Source organism: Meles meles, chromosome 20 (genome assembly GCF_922984935.1).
Source record: "Meles meles chromosome 20, mMelMel3.1 paternal haplotype, whole genome shotgun sequence".
Classification (NCBI taxonomy): Eukaryota; Metazoa; Chordata; class Mammalia; order Carnivora; family Mustelidae; genus Meles; species Meles meles.
This window is the reverse complement of record NC_060085.1, coordinates 6,496,201-6,516,970: the sequence shown is the minus strand read 5'-3', so window position 1 is coordinate 6,516,970 and position 20,770 is coordinate 6,496,201. Positions and strand designations below refer to the sequence as shown.

The 20,770-nt window shown below is 41.0% G+C and overlaps 3 protein-coding genes across 3 annotated transcripts; all 3 read left to right on the top strand.

Annotated features, from left to right (window-relative positions):
- Positions 1-1,508: 1,508 nt before the first annotated feature.
- LOC123932910 (olfactory receptor 7G3) lies at positions 1,509-2,435 on the top strand. The gene has a single exon (XM_045991640.1). The coding sequence runs from the start codon at positions 1,509-1,511 to the stop codon at positions 2,433-2,435; it is 927 nt and encodes a 308-aa protein (XP_045847596.1).
- A 3,546-nt stretch (positions 2,436-5,981) lies between these two features.
- Positions 5,982-6,941, top strand: LOC123933013 (olfactory receptor 7G1-like). Its single transcript, XM_045991859.1, has one exon. It carries the CDS (start codon positions 6,003-6,005, stop codon positions 6,939-6,941), a length of 939 nt encoding a protein of 312 aa, XP_045847815.1. The 5' UTR covers positions 5,982-6,002.
- Positions 6,942-16,368: 9,427 nt separating this feature from the next.
- On the top strand, positions 16,369-17,328 carry LOC123932976 (olfactory receptor 7G2-like). Its single transcript, XM_045991787.1, has one exon. The coding sequence runs from the start codon at positions 16,390-16,392 to the stop codon at positions 17,326-17,328; it is 939 nt and encodes a 312-aa protein (XP_045847743.1). The 5' UTR covers positions 16,369-16,389.
- Positions 17,329-20,770: the final 3,442 nt, after the last annotated feature.

The following is a 20,770-nucleotide window of genomic DNA, read 5'->3' as shown; positions in this document are numbered from 1 at the left end:
CCTTGAAAGGCTAAAGGATCATGGGAAAAAAGCTATGAATTCTGTGCATTGCTTTCCCCTTGCTCTGGAATTAGGCAGTTCTCATTGATCCGTGAACTTGGTCTTGACTGGATGTTCTTGCTGATTTTCTGGGGGGAGGGGCCTATTGCAGTAATTCTTAAATGTCTTTACTGGAGGTGGAATTGCACCACCCTTGCCAGGGGCCAGGCTAAGTGATCTGCTTGGGTTCACTCTTGGGGGCTTTTGTTCCCTGAATGATTCCCATAGAGCTTTGGAGGATGGGAATGAAGATGGAGGCCTCCCAGTCTCCAGCCCTGTTGGAGCTGAGAGCTCAGGGCCCCACTACTCAGCACACCCTCAGAGAAAAGCAGTTAATCTCTCCCATCTCCCTGGTCTCCGGCCGTGCTCTGAGATCACCTGGCCTGTGACTGAGCATTTCTGTCTCTGGCACATGGTCCTGTTTGGAGTCTCCAAACCCAGCAGATTCCTGCTGTGTGCTCCTGTGCTGCTCCCCCCAGAGGAGGAAGGTGAGTCTACCTAGATCTGCCACTTCTGGGGTCCCTCCTCACAGAGTAGTGACCTGGCTGTGCCTCGATCATGGTTTTTTGAGGTAACCCTGAGCTGAGAATGCCCTCCTTGGCTCTGCCTCTACAGCTGGCTTCCTCACTCTGATGCCTGGGGGCTCTGTCACCCTCAGACATCCCTGGTCTTCTGTAACCTTGTGGGTCCTGAGACCACATTGTCCCCTCCCTGTCCCTGTGAGGGCTCCACCCCCCACTTAGCCTCTGGACTCAGTGGAGCAGACTTCTAAAAGTTCTGGTTTTGTGCTCTGCTGCTCTTTCTCTTGCTGGGAGCTGGCCTCTCCCCTGTGGTCTCTTCACCTTGCTTTGGATTCACTTCTCTGCATGTCCCACCTTCCAGAAAGTGATCGATTTTCTGTTCCTAGAATTGCTGCTCTTCTTCTCTTCTATCTCCTGTTGAGTTTGTAGGTGTTCAAAATGGTTTGATTACTATCTAGCTGACCTCCTGGGACCTGATGATATTTTAGTCTCCTACTCCTCGTCCTCTTGCTCCTCCTTCCATCTTTTTTTTAAATTTTACTTACTTATTTGAGAGAGAGAGAGTAGGAACAGGGGGAGAGCCCGAGGGGAGGGAGAAGCAGACTCCCCGCTGAGCAGGCAACCCAACTTGGGGCTTGATCTTGGGATTTCGGAATCATGACCTGAGCTGAAAGGTAGACACTTAACCACCCAGCCGTCGTAACAGGGCAATATTTCATTCCTATTTTCTTATTAAGTACCTCTACTTCACAAAAGGTTGATAGGAAAAAAAAAAAACTTGGGACAGGATGGTATGGCTGGCAGTGTTGAGGGAAACACAAAACGGGAAAAGGAGGGGTAAAAGGGGGAGAGAGGGAAACAGGAGAAAAGATAGGTGTGTTTAAGAAAGTTTCTCTTAAGATTTGTTTTCTTGTCATTTCCAACTTTTCTATCAGACCCTTCAACAACATGAAATCCGGAAACCTCTCAGATACTCTAGAATTCCTCCTCCTGGGACTCTCAGAAGATCCAGAGCTACAGCCCCTCCTATTCTGCCTGTTCTTGTCTGTGTATCTGGTCTCTGTGGTTGGGAACCTACTCATCATCCTGGCCATTATGTATGACTCCCACCTGCACACCCCCATGTACTTCTTCCTCTCTAATCTGGCTTTGGTTGACATCTGTTTTACCACCACAACGATCCCCAAGATGCTGGTGAACATCCAGACACGGAGCAAATCCATCAGTTATGCTGGTTGCCTCACCCAAATCTGCTTTGTCCTGACTTTCGCTGGGTTGGAAAATGGAATTCTGGTCATGATGGCCTTTGATCGATTTGTGGCCATCTGTCACCCACTGAGGTACAATATCATCGTGAACCCCAAACTCTGTAGGCTGCTGGTTCTGCTGTCCTTCCTTATTAGTGTTCTGGATGCCCTTCTCCACACTTTGATGGTGCTGCGGCTTTCCTTCTGCACAAACCTGGAAATTCCCCACTTTTTCTGTGAATTAGCTCATATTCTCAAGCTTGCCTGTTCCGATATCCTCATCAATAACATTCTTGTGTATTTAGTGACCAGCCTTTTGGGTGTTATTCCTCTCTCTGGGATAATTATCTCTTACACTCAAATTGTCTCCTCTGTCCTGAAAATCCCATCAACTGGTGGAAAGTATAAGGCATTTTCCATCTGTGGGTCACACTTAATAGTTGTTTCCTTGTTCTATGGGACAGGTTTTGGGGTTTACCTTAGTTCTGCAGCTACACAGTCCTCGAGGAAGAGTGCAATAGTATCAGTGATGTACACTGTGGTCACCCCCATGATGAATCCCTTTATCTATAGTCTGAGGAACAAGGACATGATGGGGGCTTTGAGGAAACTTATCTCTAGAATCTAATCTTTTCATTAATGTGTCAGCTGCTTTGGGCTTACACTGCTGGAATTTGACAGAGAGAAATAATGTGTAATCCAGACAGTCTGACTGACTTTGAATATATAAAACCAGAGATCTAATGGTTAAGGGTAAGAATTTTGAAATCAGACCAGCTGCGTTTGAATCCTACCTCCACTAAAACATAGCTTTGTGGCCTTTGACAATTTATTTCAACTCTAAACTCAGTTTCCTTGTCTATAAAATTGATGTGATTATATTAGTTTATATTTTGGGTAAATTTGAGAAGCTTAAACTCAGTTAGTGAGGATGCATGCCTTCAGCTGTAATAAGGCAAGATTCTCAAATCCAGTAGGGTCAAATGATAAAAACAATGATCTGTCCTAACAAAAACTTCAGGGATTGCTTAGGTCCAGGCACAGAACCAGAGGAGTGCATTTCACTCTGCCACGTCATGGTATTTTCCTATTAGATCTATTCTCCTGGTGGTCACTGATGCCTGCTCCACCACAGAGGCCTTTCAAAGTCAGAAACAAAACCTGATAGCCTCTCCTTGAGTTTCCTTGCAACAGAACCATAATATTTCTGAGGAGACATCCAGAAAGCATTGTTGTTATCATTAGCCCAAATTGAGCTATGTGCTGTGTATTCGTTTCCTATTGTCATTGTAATATGTTACAAACTTAACCACTTAAAACAACACAAATGTATTCTGTTGCAGTCTGAAGGTCAGAAGTCTGAAATCGGCTGTATGGCAAGGTGTTAGGTTCCTTCTGAAAGCTGGTTGGAGAAAAAGTTATCATTTAATAGGTACAGAGTTTCTGTTTGGGATGATAAAAATATTCAGGAAATGGATAGTGATGATGGTCCTCTAACATTGTGAGTGTTCTTAATGCCATGGCATTGTACATTTAAAATGTCTGAAATAGTAAATTTTATGTTTGTTAGGTCCCCCAATAATGGGTCCGTGATTAAAGGAGCGAGACTGATACAAAGTGAAGGTCAATCAAAGCTTCATTTTGCGCCAAGCATCGAGAATCAAACCGACCGGTCGGGACCCTCTCTTACAAAGAGGCGACCCCTCCCTGCCTTACCAACTAACTTTTATAGAGCAAAGGCCTTGTGGTTGGGCCTGGCCACACACAGGTGGCCAGTGAGATTGCAACACACAGAGAAAGCTGCACAGTCATACTAGGTCACACACGAGTGACCAGTTGAATTACAATTTACCCTAGTAGATATTTGAACTAGCCTATCACCTTGGTCAGAATTGGCACCCAAAAGGCGGGACCTATACTCCTTGGTAGCTAGGGAGACAGTATGCGCGCCCCACTGATTGGATGTCTCCACCTGGCCTGACCCACCCTTGTATTTGGGCTTTGTTACCTGGGACTGGTTTCCCGGACTTGCTTTTAAGTAAGTTCCTTGAGGTGGGGGGCAGGGTCAGTTTAAGTTTTACTGCATAAACAACAAAATCACTGTTTAATGGGATGGCATTGCTCTAGCTAAGTAGGCCCTTAAAATGTTATACATATTTACCACAATATAAAAACTCAAAAGAATTCATTCCAATGTACCAAAGTATTAGACACAAGAATCAAAGTGACTAAATATTTCTGAAGACAAAATAAGAAAACATTTTAATTACTTCAGAGAAGTTAAGCCTTTCTTTAAGATTTATTTATTTTTAGAGAAAGAGAGAGAGCATGTGAGTGTTCACACAAGTGGGGGAGGGGCAGAGAGAGAGGGAAAATCTCAGGCAGACTCCAGCTGAGCCCAGACACCCACACAGGGCTTAGTCTCACGACCATAGCCAACATCATGACTGAGCAGAAATCAAGAGTTGGACACTTAACTGAGCCACCCAGGCACCTCAAAGTCAGGCATTTCTTACTGTTTTTTTTTTGACTGTTTCGCTGAAATCAAGCATTTTTTAAGAGAATAAGCACAATCTAAAAGATAAGGACTAAGAAATTCAAGCACCTCCAAAATGAGCCAATAAAACAAGCTACTGATTCAATGAAAATTCAGAATTGTTCTTTCACTATAACAAGGAAAGAAAGAGCAGGGCACATAAACTTCCAGTGAAATATTTCCAGATGTGATCTTGCTCACCCTACCAATAGGAACATGATATTATTAGCACAGTTACAGTTGTTAAGATATTCTGGGATGCTAAAAAATTATTCCTTTCTTCCCTCCTCTGGTAACAGTGTTCATGTGCCTATTCTAGGCTCCTTAAACTAAAATTATACAATATTTGTCCTTTTTCATCTGCTCATTTTACTGAGCATAAGTTTTTAGGGTTCATCCATGTGGTAGCACCTGTCAGAATTTCATTCCTTCTAATGGCTGAAATATAAATATATAATTTCACACCTACAATTATCATCAGGCTTCCCGATATCACTGATTACATAGAGATGCCAAAGGAGGGCATGTCCACATCTGCAATGTACGTGAAATAGAAGATGTGAGCAGAAACAGGTGGAGAAATGAGTGGTGATGGACTCATTGCATCAGGGTATCAACCATCTTGAATTCCTCAATTCTACTGCTTTAGTCTGAAAAGAATTTGCACCGCCCTGGGATCAGAATGAAGATATAATTGTTCAGTTAATGAAGAGCTTTGAATATTGATTCTCCAGAGGTACAGAGACTATAAATTGTGACAGCCTCGCTCAACAGCCCTGCCCCAGGAAAGAAATAGATATCTGTGCCTCACCCTGATGATGATCTCTCTTGCCCAGGAGCCTGATGCTTCACTCCATCCCTTTCCTCTTTCTGCAGGTGGAGCACCAGTCTCCATCATCCAGCATCTAACAGAGATGTCCTGTATCATTCCACAGTGATGTCACCTAGGTAACCTGATGTCCCTTAGTTAATGTTTGGAAATGAGGGCATATATTTTTACTACAAGTTTATCCAGCAGAAATTGTGAGGATATGTGTGGAATCAAGACATCCATTTGCTTCCTGCCTGTCTTCTATTTTCTTGATTTGTTTCCTTGTACCTTTCCTCCAGTCCCCAAATAGTTATCATTCTGTCAGTTTCTTTCTTCTTTCTGTAAGGAGAAAGACACTTTTCCTTCTCAGCAGGAACATGTGCATTTGCAAATAGGATGATTGTTATTATAACCTTTGCTTAATCTTTCTACTGGTTTCTGGGAGTTGGCTTGGGCAGTTTCCCTGTATCTTCCAGTTGTGGGTTTTTAACATACTGTTGTATTAATCTCTGTTGCCATACTGTGAGGTCTCTGCAGAAGGGAGTGGAGATCCAGACAGTCTCACTACCCATTTCTTCTAGTGAAGTTACCAAATTAAAGAATAGTCTAATTTTAAAAATGATGATTCCCCAACCCTTTCCAGAATTAACAAATCTTGACTCACTGCTTTATTCACTTTAGATCTTTTTTCAAAATAACAAAATAATATGCACAGAGAAGGCATCTCTCCATTGGATGTTTTCCTTTCCCAACAAGGTGCTTGTGCTTGGTGATACTCCTGCTGCTTGCCTAGGGGCTGACATTTCATTGTCTGTTGCCATATCATTTCCATCACATTCATCAACAGTATGGAACCCAGAAATGAAACAGACATTTTAGAATTTCTTCTCCTGGAAGTGACAGAGGATCCAGAACTGCAGCCCCTTGTCTTCAGCCTGTTCCTGTCTGTGTACCTGGTCACTGTCATAGGAAACCTGCTCATCATCCTGGCTGTCATCTCTGACTCCCACCTCCACACCCCCATGTACTTCTTCCTCTCCAACCTGTCCTTTACTGACATCTGCTTAAGCACAACCACAGTCCCAAAGATGCTGATGAACATCCAAACACAGAACCAGAGCATCACTTACACAGGCTGCCTCACACAGGTCTGCTTTGTCCTGGTTTTTGCAAGTTTGGATAGTTGTATTCTTTCAGCAATGGCCTATGACCGCTACGTGGCCATTTGTTATCCACTGAGGTACACAGTCATTATGAACTCCCGCCTCTGTGGCCTCTTGATACTTCTCTCCCTGTTTATTAGCATTGTGGATGCCCTGATGCACAGTCTGATGTTGTTGCAACTGACCTTCTGCACAGACCTTGAAATCCCTCTCTTCTTCTGTGAAGTTGTTCAGGTCATCAAGCTTGCATGTTCTGATACCCTCATCAATAACATCCTGATATATTTTGCAACTAGCATATTTGGTGGCATTCCTGTGTGTGGAATCATTTTCTCTTACACTCAGATAGTGTGCTCTGTTTTGAGAATGCCATCAGCAGGTGGAAAGTATAAAGCTTTTTCAACCTGTTGGTCTCACCTGTCAGTTGTATCTTTGTTCTATGGGACAGCTTTTGGGGTATACATTAGTTCTGCTCTTACTACCTCTTTCAGAAACACTGCAGTGGTTTCAATGATGTACACTGTTGTCCCTCAGATGATGAACCCCTTCATCTACAGCCTGAGGAACAGGGACATGAAGGGAGCCTTGAGGAAACTCATAAATAGAACACCTTCTCTTCTGTGACTGTGTCGTCTGAATGGACTGGGATTTCTAGAATGAATCAGTGACAGAAATACTGGGTGAGCCAGAATGTCTGATTCTTGCATCACCAAGTTCTAGAATGACTAGAGAACTTAATGGGTAAATTCATCTTAACTTTGGGTTGAAACTTGATTTGTTCTTTGAATAGCTCTGTGATGTTTCAGAAATGAATTCCATTATCAAGCTCAGTTTCTTTGGTCAGGTCCATAGTGCTGAATCTGAGGGAGGGCATACAGTGATTTTGGGGGGATATTCCAGGAAGAAGAAAAGTAAAGAAGTTGGATGGATTGTGGAGAGGATCCAAATAAGTCTGTAGTCACAGAGACATAATACTGCCAATTCCATACATGCACTTCAAAAGTAAGCCTACTATGAAACATGGGAGAAGCGGATCTTTTACACCTAATTTGGTAATTTACAAGAGCGGTCTCACTGGTAGACTGTGTCTCTGCAAAGGCACTATCAGCAATTACTACACTGTAGCAGTTTGAGATGATGGTGAAACAATTTATCTTAATTAGTGAAAAAAGCTTTGTTTCTGCTAAAAGAAAGTAACCCTGGCTCTAAGGGACACAAGCAATAAAGATTGTTACGTTCCTTTTTTTACAAGTTTTAATTTTAATTCCAGGTAGGTAACACACAGTGTTCTGTTAGTTTCAGGTGTACAATGTAGTGATTCAACGCTTCCATACAACACTCAGTGGTCATAACAAGTGCCTTCCTTAATTCTGATCTCCTGTTTCACCCACCCACTTCCCCTCTGGTAACCATCAGTTTATTCTCTAAAGTTAAAGAGTCTGTTTTGTGGGTGGCCTCTATCTCTTTTTTCCCCTTTTGCTTTTTGTTTTGTTTCTTAAATTCCACATAGAAGTTAAATCATACAGTATTTGTCTTTCTCTGACTGACTTCACTTAGCATTATACTCTCTAGCTCCATTCATGTTGTTACAAATGGCAAGATTCCATTTCTCTTTATGGCTGAATAATACTCCATTTTATATGTCTGCTTGTATTGTGTGTATATATATATACACACATATATGTGTATATGTATACATATACATATACATGTATGGATAAAGAAGACATCATATGTATGTATGTATATACACAGACACACACATATGTATGTGTATATATTTATATGCATCTGACTGAAGGCAGATGTTGAACGGACTGAGCCACCCAGGGGCCCTCCATTGGTTTATTTATAAGAATGTATCTGAGCGTGGGTTAAGCTGCTGCCTTCGGCTCAGGTCATGATCTCAGGGTCCTGGGATCGAGTCCCACATCGGGCTCTCTGCTGAGCAGGGAGCCTGCTTCCCTCTCTCTCTCTCTGCCTGCCTCTCTATCTACTTGTGATCTCTCTCTGTCAAATAAATAAAATCTTTAAAAAAAAAAAAAAAGAATGTATCTGAGCTTTTATTGCTGTTTCCTACATATCTCTGATGGGGAAACATAATTGAATAAAATTAATTGTATCATTAATGTCATAGAGATTGGGTGCAGTCTTAGGGCTATAATGCAAATATTTTGTGTGTTTTTATTTTTTAAAAATTTTATTTATTTATTTGACAGACGGAGACCAGAAGTAGGCAGAGAGGCAGGCAGAGAGAGGAAGGTAAGCAGGCTCCTTGCCAAGCAGAGAGCCCAATGCAGGGCTGGATCCCAGGACCCTGCAATCATGACCTGAGCCTAAGGCAGAGGCTTTAACCCACTGAGCCACCCAGGTGCCCCTAAGTGTGTCTTTATTACAAAATTATTCTGCGGAGAAATGTTTTTGTTTGTTTGTTTGTTTGTTTGACAAGGAGATACTGAGTGTAAGGGTAGAGAAAAGGGAAATTGTCACGATTAGGAGAATTTCTTTCCCCATAAATGCAGTAAACAGGTCTATAAGTTAGAATCACCTTTTCTGGGAGGGGGTAAACAGTGGCGGTCTCTGGAGAATCGGAGTTGCTGGAGAACCTGTTGTTATTGGGCGTTGAGGGATGGTTTTATTTTCAGCACCACATCTGAGAAACAGCTCCCTGCCCTGGCACGGTTGTGTCTGTAGTGTGAAGGTTCCTCCATTGAAGCTCACAGCACAGCCGCGTAGGTAAATCACCTGAGACCTTCTTCACACTGAGGTTTCCCTGACTCCAGCAAGAATGACTGACTTTGAACCTCTGGGGAGACATTTGAGGGATGTGCATGCGTGTCTTTTTTTTTTATTTAATTATTTGAGAGAGCTTAGTAGCAAGAGAGCACAAGCCGGGGAAGCAGCAAAGGGAGAGGGAGAAGCAGACTCCCCACTGAACTGGGAGCCCCATGTGGGGGACTCAGTCTCAGGACCCTGAGACCATGACCTGACCTGCAGGCTTAACTGACTGAGCCACCCAGGCATCCCTGTGCACTCATTTTTACACTCAGAACTAAATTTGAGATTTTTTTTTTCAAAGCATGACCCATTTTTAATTAAAAAAAAAAAAGAAATGGAAAGAGGGGTGCCTGGGTGGCTTAGTCAGTTAAATGTCTATTTTCAGATCAAGTCATGACCCCAGGGTCCAGGGATCGAGCCCTGCATTGGAATCCCGGCTCAGTCAGAAGCCTGCTTCTCCCTCTCCCTCTGCATCCCTCCACTCATGCTCTCTACCTCTCTCTCAAATAACTAAATAAAATCTTTTAAAAAAAAGAAAAGAGTAAAAACCTTATGGGAGGATGTATTCCGAGTTAGGAAGATGGCAGATCTTTCTTCAGTTTTGTTTTTTAATGTTGTATATACTAAACAGTGCATAAAATCTACCTGTAGTTTTGACAGAATAGTCACATAATAAGAACATTTATAGTTATCCAGGGGTTAAAAAGAACGATGCCATCACCCTGCCACTCACATCACCCTCTCCTCATTCTAGGTGCAATCACTTTTGACTTGTTTGCTTATTTTCTTTGAAGTTCTTCTTTTGGGTTGAATTCTATGAAATTTCAAGTATTTGATCATATTTGCCCTATGAAACTGGCAGTAGAATTAAACATCGTTGTCTTATCATCTGATACATGTTCCTGTTCAATTTATAAATCTGCCTGTTTTCAAACTTGTTAGAAGTTTAATATGATGTATGAATTTTCATCTAAATTGTTTTTCTCATTATTGTATTTGATATTTAATCATGTTGTTGGACATATAAATAAGTAATTTATTTTCAGTCCTCTGTGTTTTTACATGATACATGGTGAGTTTTCAAAGTAGGTATCCTGTCCAATACTGATGGAAATTTTGTTTGTAACTAGTTTTCTGTTACTGTGAATAACTGGTTGGAATACTCTCATATATGTCCCTTGATGGATGTAAGAGAGCCAGTTACACACATTAGAAAGTCCTGATAATCTATACCACATCAATATGCTTTCAAGGATACTGATAACCTCATAGGAGTAAAAATAATTTATTAATTGGCATATCTTGTTATGTGACTGGGCATCTTCATATATTAACTTCCTTTTCTTTTATTATTTATAAATTTTTAATTTAAACATTTTTAAAATTTAAACATTTTTATTCAAGTATAATTAATACTGTATCATACTGGTTTTGCTATACAGTAGAATGATTCAGCAGTTTTATACATTACTCAGTACTCCTGATGATAAATGTACCCTTCATCCCTCTCACCTGTTTTACCCATCCCTCCACACACCTTCCTTCTGGCGACCAGCAGTTTATTCTCTATATGTAAGAGTCTATTTTTTTGTGTGGTTTTTTTTTTTTTTTGGTCTCTTTTTTTAGATAAGATCTTATGTATGTGTTTATTTGAGAGAGAGTGAGCAAGAGAGCACAGGCAGGGTGGGGAGAGGTAGAGGGAGATGGAGAACAGAGTCCCTGATGTGGGACTTGATCCCAGAATCCTGGGATCATGCCCTGAGCCAAAGGCAGACGCTTAACTGACTGAGCCACTCCGGTGCCCTGTCTCTCCTTTTCTTTGATGATTTGTTTTGTTTCTTAAATTCTACCTATCAGTGAAATCATGTGGTATTTGTCTTTCTCTGACAAATCTTGCCATGTTGTTGCAAATGGGAAGGTTTCATTCTTTTTTATGACTGAGAAATACTCCATTGTATATATGTATATACCATATTTTCTTTTTAAAAAATTTTTTTAAAAAGATTTTATTTACTTATTTGACAGAGAACACAAGTAGGCAGAGAGGCAGGCAGAGAGAGGGGGAAGCAGGCTCTCTGAGCTGGCTCCCTGCTGAGCAGAGAACCCGATGCCCTGGGATCATGACCTGAGCTGAAGGCAGAGGGTCCAACCTACTGAGCCACCCAGGTGCCCTATATCACATCTTATTTATCCATCCATCTATGAATGTACACTTGGATTGCTTCCATAATCTGGCTATTGTAAATAATGCTGTAATAAACATAAACAATAAAAATAAAATAAACATTAAGATTTTATTTATTTATTTGACAGAGAGATCACAAGTAGGCAGAGAGAGAGAGGAGGAAGCAGGCTCCCTGCCGAGCAGAGAGCCTGATGCGGGACTCGATCCCAGGACCCTGGGACCATGATCTGAGCAGAAGGCAGAGGCTTTAACCCACTGGGCCACCCAGGCACTCCTATATATATCTTTCTGAATGAGTATTTTTGGATTCTTTGGGCAAATACCCAGTAGTAGGATTACTGGACCATATGATAATTCCATTTTTAATTCTTTGATGAATCTCCATATTGCTTTCCACAGTGGCTGCACCAGCTTGCATTCCCACCAACAGTAGGTGAAGCTTCCTTTTTCTCCACATCCTTACCAACACCTGTTTCTTGTATTTTTGAATTTAGTCATTCTGATGTGTGTGAGGTGACATCTCATTGTGGTTTTGATTTGCATTTTCTTGATGATCACTAATCATCAGATGTTGAGCATCTTTTCATTGTCTGTTGTCCATCTGTATGTCTTCATTGGAGAAATGTCTATTCATTTCCTCTGTCCATTTTTTTAAAAGATTTTATTTATTTATTTGACAGAGAGAGATCACAAGTAGATAGAGAGGCAGGCAGAGAGAGAGAGAGAGGGAAGCAGGCTCCCTGCTGAGCAGAGAGCCCGATGCGGGACTCGATCCCAGGATCCCGAGATCATGACCCGAGCCGAAGGCAGCGGCCCAACCCACCGAGCCACCCAGGCGCCCCTCCTCTGTCCATTTTTTGATTGGATTATTTTTTTTCTGGTTGAGTTGTATAAGTTCTTTGCATATTTTGGATACTAATCCCTTATCAGATGTATCTTCTCCCATTCAGTAGGCTGTTTTTTGTTCTGTTGACTATTTCCTTAGCTGTGCAGAAACTTTTCATTTTGATGTAGTCCCAATAGTTTAATGTTGCTTTTTTTGTATTTATTTAAATTCAGTTAGCCAAGGTATAATACATCATTAGTTTTTGATACAATGTTCAGTGATTCACTTGTTTCCCTTGCCTTAGGAGATATAACTAGAAAATGTTGCTGTGGCTGATGTCAGAGAAATTACTGCCTGTACTCTTCTAGGATATTTATGGTTTCAGGTCTCAGCTTCCCTTTCTTTTTAAATAAATGTTTGTGGTATTTCTACTGGGTTTATGTTTTTCTTATTGATTCGTATGAGTGCCTTAGATAATTTTAACCCACAGTCCCCTAAAGTGAACAAATATGTACATTGAAAATACTGTGAAAAAAAATAGAAAAAATAGTTACAAATATGTAAAAGGAAGTAACAGAGTCTGCCTTGACTACAGACAAAACTGTCACACAGGATAAATTAGAATCTAATTATAAATATACTTGTAAATATACACAGTGAAGATTAAGCTTCAGGAAACAGTGATTCTTCGAAGAAAAACTTTCTTTTAAAATATTTATTTATTTATTTAACAGAGAGAGAAAGAGAGAGAGAGAGATATCACAAGTAGGCATAGAGACAGGCAGAGAGAGAGGGGGAAGCAGGCTCCCTGCTGAGCAGAGAGCCCTATATGGGGCTAGATCCCAAGACCCTGAGATCATGACCTGAGCTGAAGGCAGAGGCTTAACCCACTGAGCCACCCAGGTGCCCCCAGAAGAAAAACTTTTGAGAGTTCCCCAGCTGTATTTTTACCTGTATTATTTATATCAATATATACAAACTATATTTTCACAACTAGAATTGATATCAGACTTACTGATGTCATTCATTTGATAGAAATCCCTTCATTAATACCTAAAAAAAGAAGACTGAAATTCAATTAGAGAAGGATGGTGTGTCTGTCTATATTTGCAAAGTATTTGAAGTGGAGATAAACAGACCCAAGTGTACATGATGTACACCTGGTCTTGTAGGGTCAAGAAAGCACCACCCTGAATTCTACTGTTTCTAGAGTCCTGGTCTTTAAGGATTTGCACTGCCTTGGGATGTCTGTGACGAAAAAATTGCTTAGTTAATGAGGAGCTTTGGAAATTGAACCTCTAGGGATACAGACATTGCAATCTGGCTGTGACCACTTCATTCAACATGAAAAGTAGTAAGTAACACACCTAAGCCTCCTCCCGTAGGCAATCCCTCTTGCTCAGGAGCCCGGGTCTCACTCAGTTCCTCTGCCCTTCCTGAGAGCAGATCTTCCATAAGGTACATCAGAAATGTCAGTCATCATTCCACTCTGATGCCAACCAGGTAACCTAATACCCCTTACTGAGTGTTTGGAAATAGGAGCAAATGTCTTACTACAGGTTCATCTGGGGCAGCTGTGAAAAGAGCACATACATCAGATGATTGAAACCAAGTCACACATGGTCCTCCCACCTGTCTTGTCTTCATATGTTTCCTTGTGCTTTTTGCCATCATTCCATTTACTAATATCTTTTCACTCACTTGTATGGCCAGGACCATTTCTTCTTCTTTTTTTTTTTAAATTTTTTTTATTATTTATTTATTTTTTTTCAGCATAACAGTATTCATTGTTTTTGCATAACACCCAGTGCTCCATGCAAAACGTGCCCTCCCTATTACCCACCACCTGTTCCCCCAACCTCCCACCCCTGACCCTTCAAAACCCTCAGGTTGTTTTTCAAAGTCCATAGTCTCTTATGGTTCGCCTCCCCTTCCAAATTTTTTTTTATAAACATATAATGTATTTTTATCCCCAGGGGTACAGGTCTGTGAATTGCCAAGGACCATTTCTTGAGTACAAATTTGCCTTTTAAAAAACACGACTGTTGGGGTTCTTGGGTGGCTCAATTTGTTAAGCATCTGCCTTCTTCTTTTTTTTTTTATTTCTTTTCAGCATAACAGTATTTATTGTTTTTGCACCACACCCAGTGCTCCATGCAATACGTGCCCTCCTTAATACCCACCACCTGCCTCCCCCAACCTCCCACCCCCCCAACCTCCCACCCCCTGCCCCTTCAAAACCCTCAGGTTGTTTTTCCGAGTCCATAGTCTCTCATGGTTCACTGTCTTCTGCTCAGGTCATGATCCCAGAGTTCTGGGATTGAAACCTGTATCAGGCTCCATGCTCAGTGGAGAGCCTGCTTCTGTCTCCCTCTGCTGCTCCCTGTGCTTGTGCTCTCTCTCAAATAAATGAGTAAAATCTTAAAAAAATAAATTTTAAAAAACATGACCATTATAAAATTTTCTGACATTTACTTATAATCTTGTAGTGGTAAGAGGGCAGGAAGTTTGGAAAAACTTGTTTCTTGACATATCTATGTATTATCTCAGTTGTCTGACTTTGAAGTTTATAGAGATCCAGACAGAATCTCTTTATTTTTAAAGATTTATTGATTTATTTTAGAGGGAGAGATCATCTCAAGCAGACCTCCCACTGAGTATGGAATCCAAAGCAGGACAGGATCTCATGACCCTGAGTTCATGACTTGAGCTGAACCCAAGAGTTGGATGCTTAACTGACTGTGCCACTGAGGTGCCCCCCGAGAGAATCTTCAAGTGACTTCCCAATCTGTTTCTTTTTATAAAATTACCAAATGTTTTATTTTTTTTTCAGAAGTAAACATTATTATTGAAGTGTAACATACACAAAGAAAGGTACACTAATTGATGAATTTTCTTAGAGTGGAACAAACCCACATAGCAACTAAGTCTGATCAATATATTAAGCATTAGGGGTACCTGGGTGGCTCAGTGGGTTAAAGCCTCTGCCTTCAGCTCGGGTCATGATCTCAGGGTCCTGGAATCGAGCCCCGAGTCAGGCTCTCTGCTCGGCAGGGAGCTGCTTCCCTTCCTCTCTCTCTCTTCCTGCCTCTCTGCCTACTTGTGATCTCTGTCTGTCAAATGAATAAATAAAATCTTCAAAAAAAGATATTAAGCATTATAAGTTGTTCACATTCTGCATATCAGTTTATTTTTTTAAATCTTTTTTAAAAAGATATTATTCATTAGAGAGAGAGGGAGAGAGAGAGAGAGAGCATGAACAGGGGGAAGGGGAAGAGGGAGAGGGAGAGAGAAAAGCCTGACATTGGGTTCAATCCTAGGACTCTGAGATCATGACCTGAGCCGAAGTGAGATGCTTAACTGACTGAGCCACCCAGGTACCCCTAAAATTACTGAATGTTTTAAATAAGCAGAGCATCATAAACAATGTAATTTTTTTAAAGATTTTATTTATTTATTTGACAGAGAGAAATCACAAGTAGGCAGAGAGGCAGGCAGAGAGAGTGAGAGGGAAGCAGGCTCCCTGCCGAGCAGAGAGCCCGATGTGGGGCTCAATCCCAGGACCCTGAGATCATGACCTGAGCCGAAGGCAGAGGTTTAACCTACTGAGCCACCCAGGTGCCCCAACAATGTAATTTTTAAAAAATGACTATCTGTTAACCCTCTTCAGACTTCACAATTGTTGATTCTCTGCAATATAAGCTTCAGGTTATTATTATTTTTTAAAGGTTTTTATTTATTTATTTGTCAGAGAGAGAAAGAGCACAGCAGGGAGAGAAGCAGACAGAGGGAGAAGCGGGCCGTCTGCTGATCAAGGAGCCTGATGTGGGACTCGGACCCCAGCATGACCTGAGTGAAGGGAGACACTTAACTGAGCCATGTAGGCATCCCAGGTTTTTATTATTCTTTTTTAAAAAAAGATTTTATTTATTTATTTGACACACAGAGAGAGATCACAAGTAGGCAGAGAGGCAGGCAGAGAGAGAGGGGGAAGCAGGCTCCCCTCCAAGCTGAGAGCCCGACGCGGGACTCGATCCCAGGACCCCGAGATCATGACCTGAGCCGAAGGCAGAGGCCTAACCCACTGAGCCACCCAGGCGCCCAGTTTTTATTATTCATAAAGAAACAGAATAATATACACACAGAAGGCGTCATCTCTTATTCCTCCCCATTAGTCTCCATCCCATCCCAAGATGGTTTTTGCCTCTAGTGATGCTTCTCCTTTTATTCTAGGAAACACACATTTGACTGACTCCATCTTTTCCATCAGATTTATCAACAATATGGAACCCAGAAATGATACATACGTTTCAGATTTCCTCCTCATGAGAGTGACAGAGGATCGAGAACTGCAGTTCCCCCTATTCGTCCTGTTCCTGTCCATGTACCTGGTCACCATCCTGGGAAACCTGCTCATCATCCTGGCTGTCAGCTCTGACTCCCACCTCCACACCCCCATGTACTTCTTCCTTTCTAATCTGTCTATTAATGACATCTGTTTAAGCACAACCACAATCCCAAAGATGCTGGTGAACATCCAAGCACAGAATCAGCACATCAGTTACACAGGCTGCCTCACCCAGATCTGCTTTATCCTAGTTTTTGCAAGTTTAGAAAGTAGTCTTCTTGCAGTAATGGCTTATGACCGCTATGTGGCCATTTGTAATCCACTGAGGTACACAGTCATTATGAACTCCCGCCTCTGTGGCCTGCTGGTTTTACTCCCCCTGTTCATTATCATTGTGGATGCCGTGATGCACTGTCTGATGGTGTTGCAACTGACCTTCTGCACAGACCTCGAAATCCCTCTCTTCTTCTGTGAAGTTGTTCAGGTCATCCAGCTTGCATGTTCTGACACCCTCATCAATAACATCCTGATATATTTTGCAACTAGCATATTTGGTGGTATTCCTCTGTGTGGAATCATTTTCTCTTACACTCAGATAGTGTCCTCTGTTTTGAGAATGCCATCAGCAGGTGGAAAGTATAAAGCTTTTTCGACCTGTGGGTCTCACCTGTCAATTGTGTCTTTGTTTTATGGGACAGGTTTGGGGGTGTACATTAGTTCTGCTTTCACTAACTCTTCCAGAAACACTGCGGTGGTTTCAATGATGTACACTGTTGTCCCTCAAATGATGAACCCCTTCATCTACAGCCTGAGAAACAGGGACATGAAGGGAGCCTTGAGGAAACTCATAAATAGAACACCTTCTCTTCTGTGACTGTGTCGTCTGAATGGACAGGGGTTTCTAGAATGAATCAAAGTAACAGAAATACTGGGTGAGCCAGAATGTCTGATTCTTGCATCTCCAAGTTCTAGAATGACTAGAGAACTTAATGAGTAAGTTCATCTTAACTTTGGGTTGAAACTTGATTTGTACTTTGACTAGCTCTGTGATGTTTTGAAAATGAGTTCTGATTCCTAAGCCTGATATTTTTGGTGGGGTCTTCACAAGCTGTCCCAAGGCAAGGGTTATCAAACAGATACCAAAACATCAGAAGAGAAGTGGGAAAAGTTGGATAGGTCAGGAAAGGATCAAATAAGTCTGTGGTTATAGCAGAGACTTGAGTCGGCCTGATCTCATGGTTAGGGCCATGTAAATTGCACTCTAGAATCAAGCCAAGTATATGACATGGTGTGTATGTAGGGGAAACTGTTCTTTCATACTCCAGTAATTCCTGAGACCCGTTACTACTGGTAAACTATGTCAGTGCAGGGCAACATCAGCATTAAATATACTCAGTTTTATAATCTGCAAAACTGCTATAGTGTGATTATCTCATTGGTTTGAGATGGTCATTAGACCTTCGATCCTGATTGGTGAGAAAGCCGTCGTATCTACTAACAGAAAATAATCCTGATTGTAAAATGCCAAAACAATAAATATGTTTGTAATTTCCCTGATGATTGGTGATGGTGAACATCTTTTCATGTATCTGTGGCCATCTATATGTCTTCTTTGGGAAAAGGTCTGTTCATGTCTTCTGACCATTTTTTAATTGGATTTCATTTTTGGAGTGTTGAGTTTTATAAGTTCTTCATAGATTTTGGATATTAACCCTTTATCGGATATATCATTTGCAAATATCTTCTCCCATTCCATAGGTTGCCTTTTAGTTTTGATGGTTTCCTTCCCTGTGCAGAAGTTTTTATTTGATGAAGTCTCAGTTGTTTATTTTATTTTTTGAATCATGGGGTATTTAAAAAATAACTTTGTGTTCAGTATATGTGTTCCTCTTGCTTCATGTTCTCACCAACACTTTGGTTACCAGTCACATGGGTGAGGTTACGTGATACTGCATATGGTTTTAATGTGCATTTCCTTAACTACTAATGAGATGGAACATTTTTTATTTTTTTTAAAGATTTTATTTATTTATTTGACAGACAGAGATCACAAGCAGGCAGAGAAGCAGGTAGAGAGAGAGGAGGAATCAGGCTCCCCACGGGCAGAGAGCCCAATGCGGGGCTCAATCCCAGGACCCTGAGATGATGACCTGAGCTGAAGGCAGAGGCTTAACCCACTGAGCCACCCAGGCGCCTCTGACCTGTTAACAGTTTTATCAGTTGCAAATGTCTTCTCCCAGTTTGTGCCTTGTATTTTTACTGAACTCACTGTGTTGTCCTTTGGCAAACAAAAAAATCTTAATTTTAACGTAGCTATATTTATTAATTTTTTTCTTTGTGGTTTGTGTTTTCTGTATCATATTTAATAAATCCTTCCTACTCCAAGTCATTAAGATATCTTTCTATATTGATTCTAACAGTTTCATAATTTTGCTATTCAAATTTAAATCTGTTCAAATTTTTTTTTATTTGGGGAGGCACCTGGGTGGCTCAGTTAGGTATCCCACTCTTGATTTTGGCTCAGGCCATAATCCTGGGTCATGAGATGAAGCCCCCCATTGGGCTTCCTACTGGATATAGATCCTGCTTGAGATTCTCTCTCTCCCTCACCCTGCTCTCTCTCCCCTTTCTCTCTCTCTCTCTCTCAAAAAAAAAAAATTCTCTCTTCCTTGCCCTCATTCCCTTCCCCTCCAAAATTTTTTTATTAGAGCATAGTTGACACAGCTTATTTATGTTGGTTTTGTTTCTTTTAAAGATTTTATTTATTTATTTGACAGACAAGTAGGCAGAGAGGCAGGCAGAGACAGAGAGAGGAGGAAGCAGGCTCCCCACTGAGCAGAGAGCCTGATGCGGGGCTCGATGCGGGGCTCGATCCCAGGACCCTGGGATCATGACCTGAGCTGAGGGCAGAGGCTTTAACCCACTGAGCCACTCAAGTGCCCCTATTTACGTTAGTTTTTAAATCTTAATGCATCTAGAATTTATTTTTACCACATAATCAATTCTCTCTGCATCATTTATTCAAACATTAATTCTTTCACTTGCTGATTTGCTTTAAGTTTTCAAATACACATAGATCTACTTCTCTCTCTGTTCTGCTCCAATAGTCTGTTTGTCTATTGTTGAACAGCTTTATAAATTCTAATATTTAATATCCTGGTAAAGTAAATCCCACATTTTTATACTTATTCATGAATGCCTTATTTATTTTTAGTCCTTCACATTTTCCATAAATTTTAGAACTGGCTCATCAGGCTTAAATATACAATTGAGATTTGGATTGGAATTGCACTGAAACTAACTTTCAAAAAAAAAGATCTTATTTATTTATTTATTTGAGAGAGGGAGTATGAGTGAGTGAGAGAGAACATGAGCACCAGCAGAGGGAGAGGCAGAGGCAGAAGGAGAAGGAGAAGCAGGCTCCCCGCTGAGCAGAGAAGCTGATGTAGGACTCCATCCCAGGACCCCAGGATCATGACCTGAGCTGAAGGCAGATTTTTAACTGACTGAGCCACCCAGGGACCCCACACTGAAACTATAGATCACTTGGGATAATGATATATCTTCTAATATGTAAACATGGCATCTGAATCCAAAAACTAATGATATACTATATGTTGGCTAATTGAATTCAGAATTTTTTAATTAAATTAAATTAAATTAAATTAATTAAATAAAGAGAGAAGGACATTTGGGGGATGCCTGTGTGGCTCAGTTGGTTAAGTGTCTGCCTTCAGCTTAGGTCCTGATCCCATCCTGGGATGAGTCTGACATCAGGCTCCCTGCTTGCTTCTCCCTCTGCCTCTGCCTGTTGCTCCCCCTGCTTGTGCTCTCTCTCTCTCTCTCTGACAAATAAATAAATAAAATCTTTTAAAAATTACGGAGGGCACATATGGCATGGAGCACTGGGTGTGGTGTATAAACGATGAATTCTGTTATACTGAAAATAAATTAATAAAAAATAAAAAAAATACACTTGACAAGGCCTGAATCAGGTTTTATAAATTTTTGTTTTGTTTGTTTTGTTTTGTTTTGATTTCATTTCCCTCACCTCAGGAGACAGATCTAGAAAGAAGTTGTTATGGCCAATGTCAGAGAGGTTACTGCCTGTGTTTTCCTCTAGGGTTTTTCTAGTTTCAGGTCTCACAGTTAGGTTTTTCATAATCTTGAGTTTATTTTTTATGTTTGATGTAAGAGAGTGGACTAATTTAATTATTCTGCATGTTGCTGTTCAGTTTTCCCAACACCATTTGTTGAATAGACTGTGTTTTCCCCACTGGATATTCTTTCCTGCTTTAATTGATCATATGGTTGTG

Excerpts from the sequence above, each read along its gene's own strand:
- LOC123932976 (XM_045991787.1), top strand. The coding sequence starts at position 16,390 with ATGGAACCCAGAAATGATACATACGTTTCAGATTTCCTCCTCATGAGA.
- LOC123933013 (XM_045991859.1), top strand. The coding sequence starts at position 6,003 with ATGGAACCCAGAAATGAAACAGACATTTTAGAATTTCTTCTCCTGGAA.
- LOC123932910 (XM_045991640.1), top strand. The coding sequence starts at position 1,509 with ATGAAATCCGGAAACCTCTCAGATACTCTAGAATTCCTCCTCCTGGGA.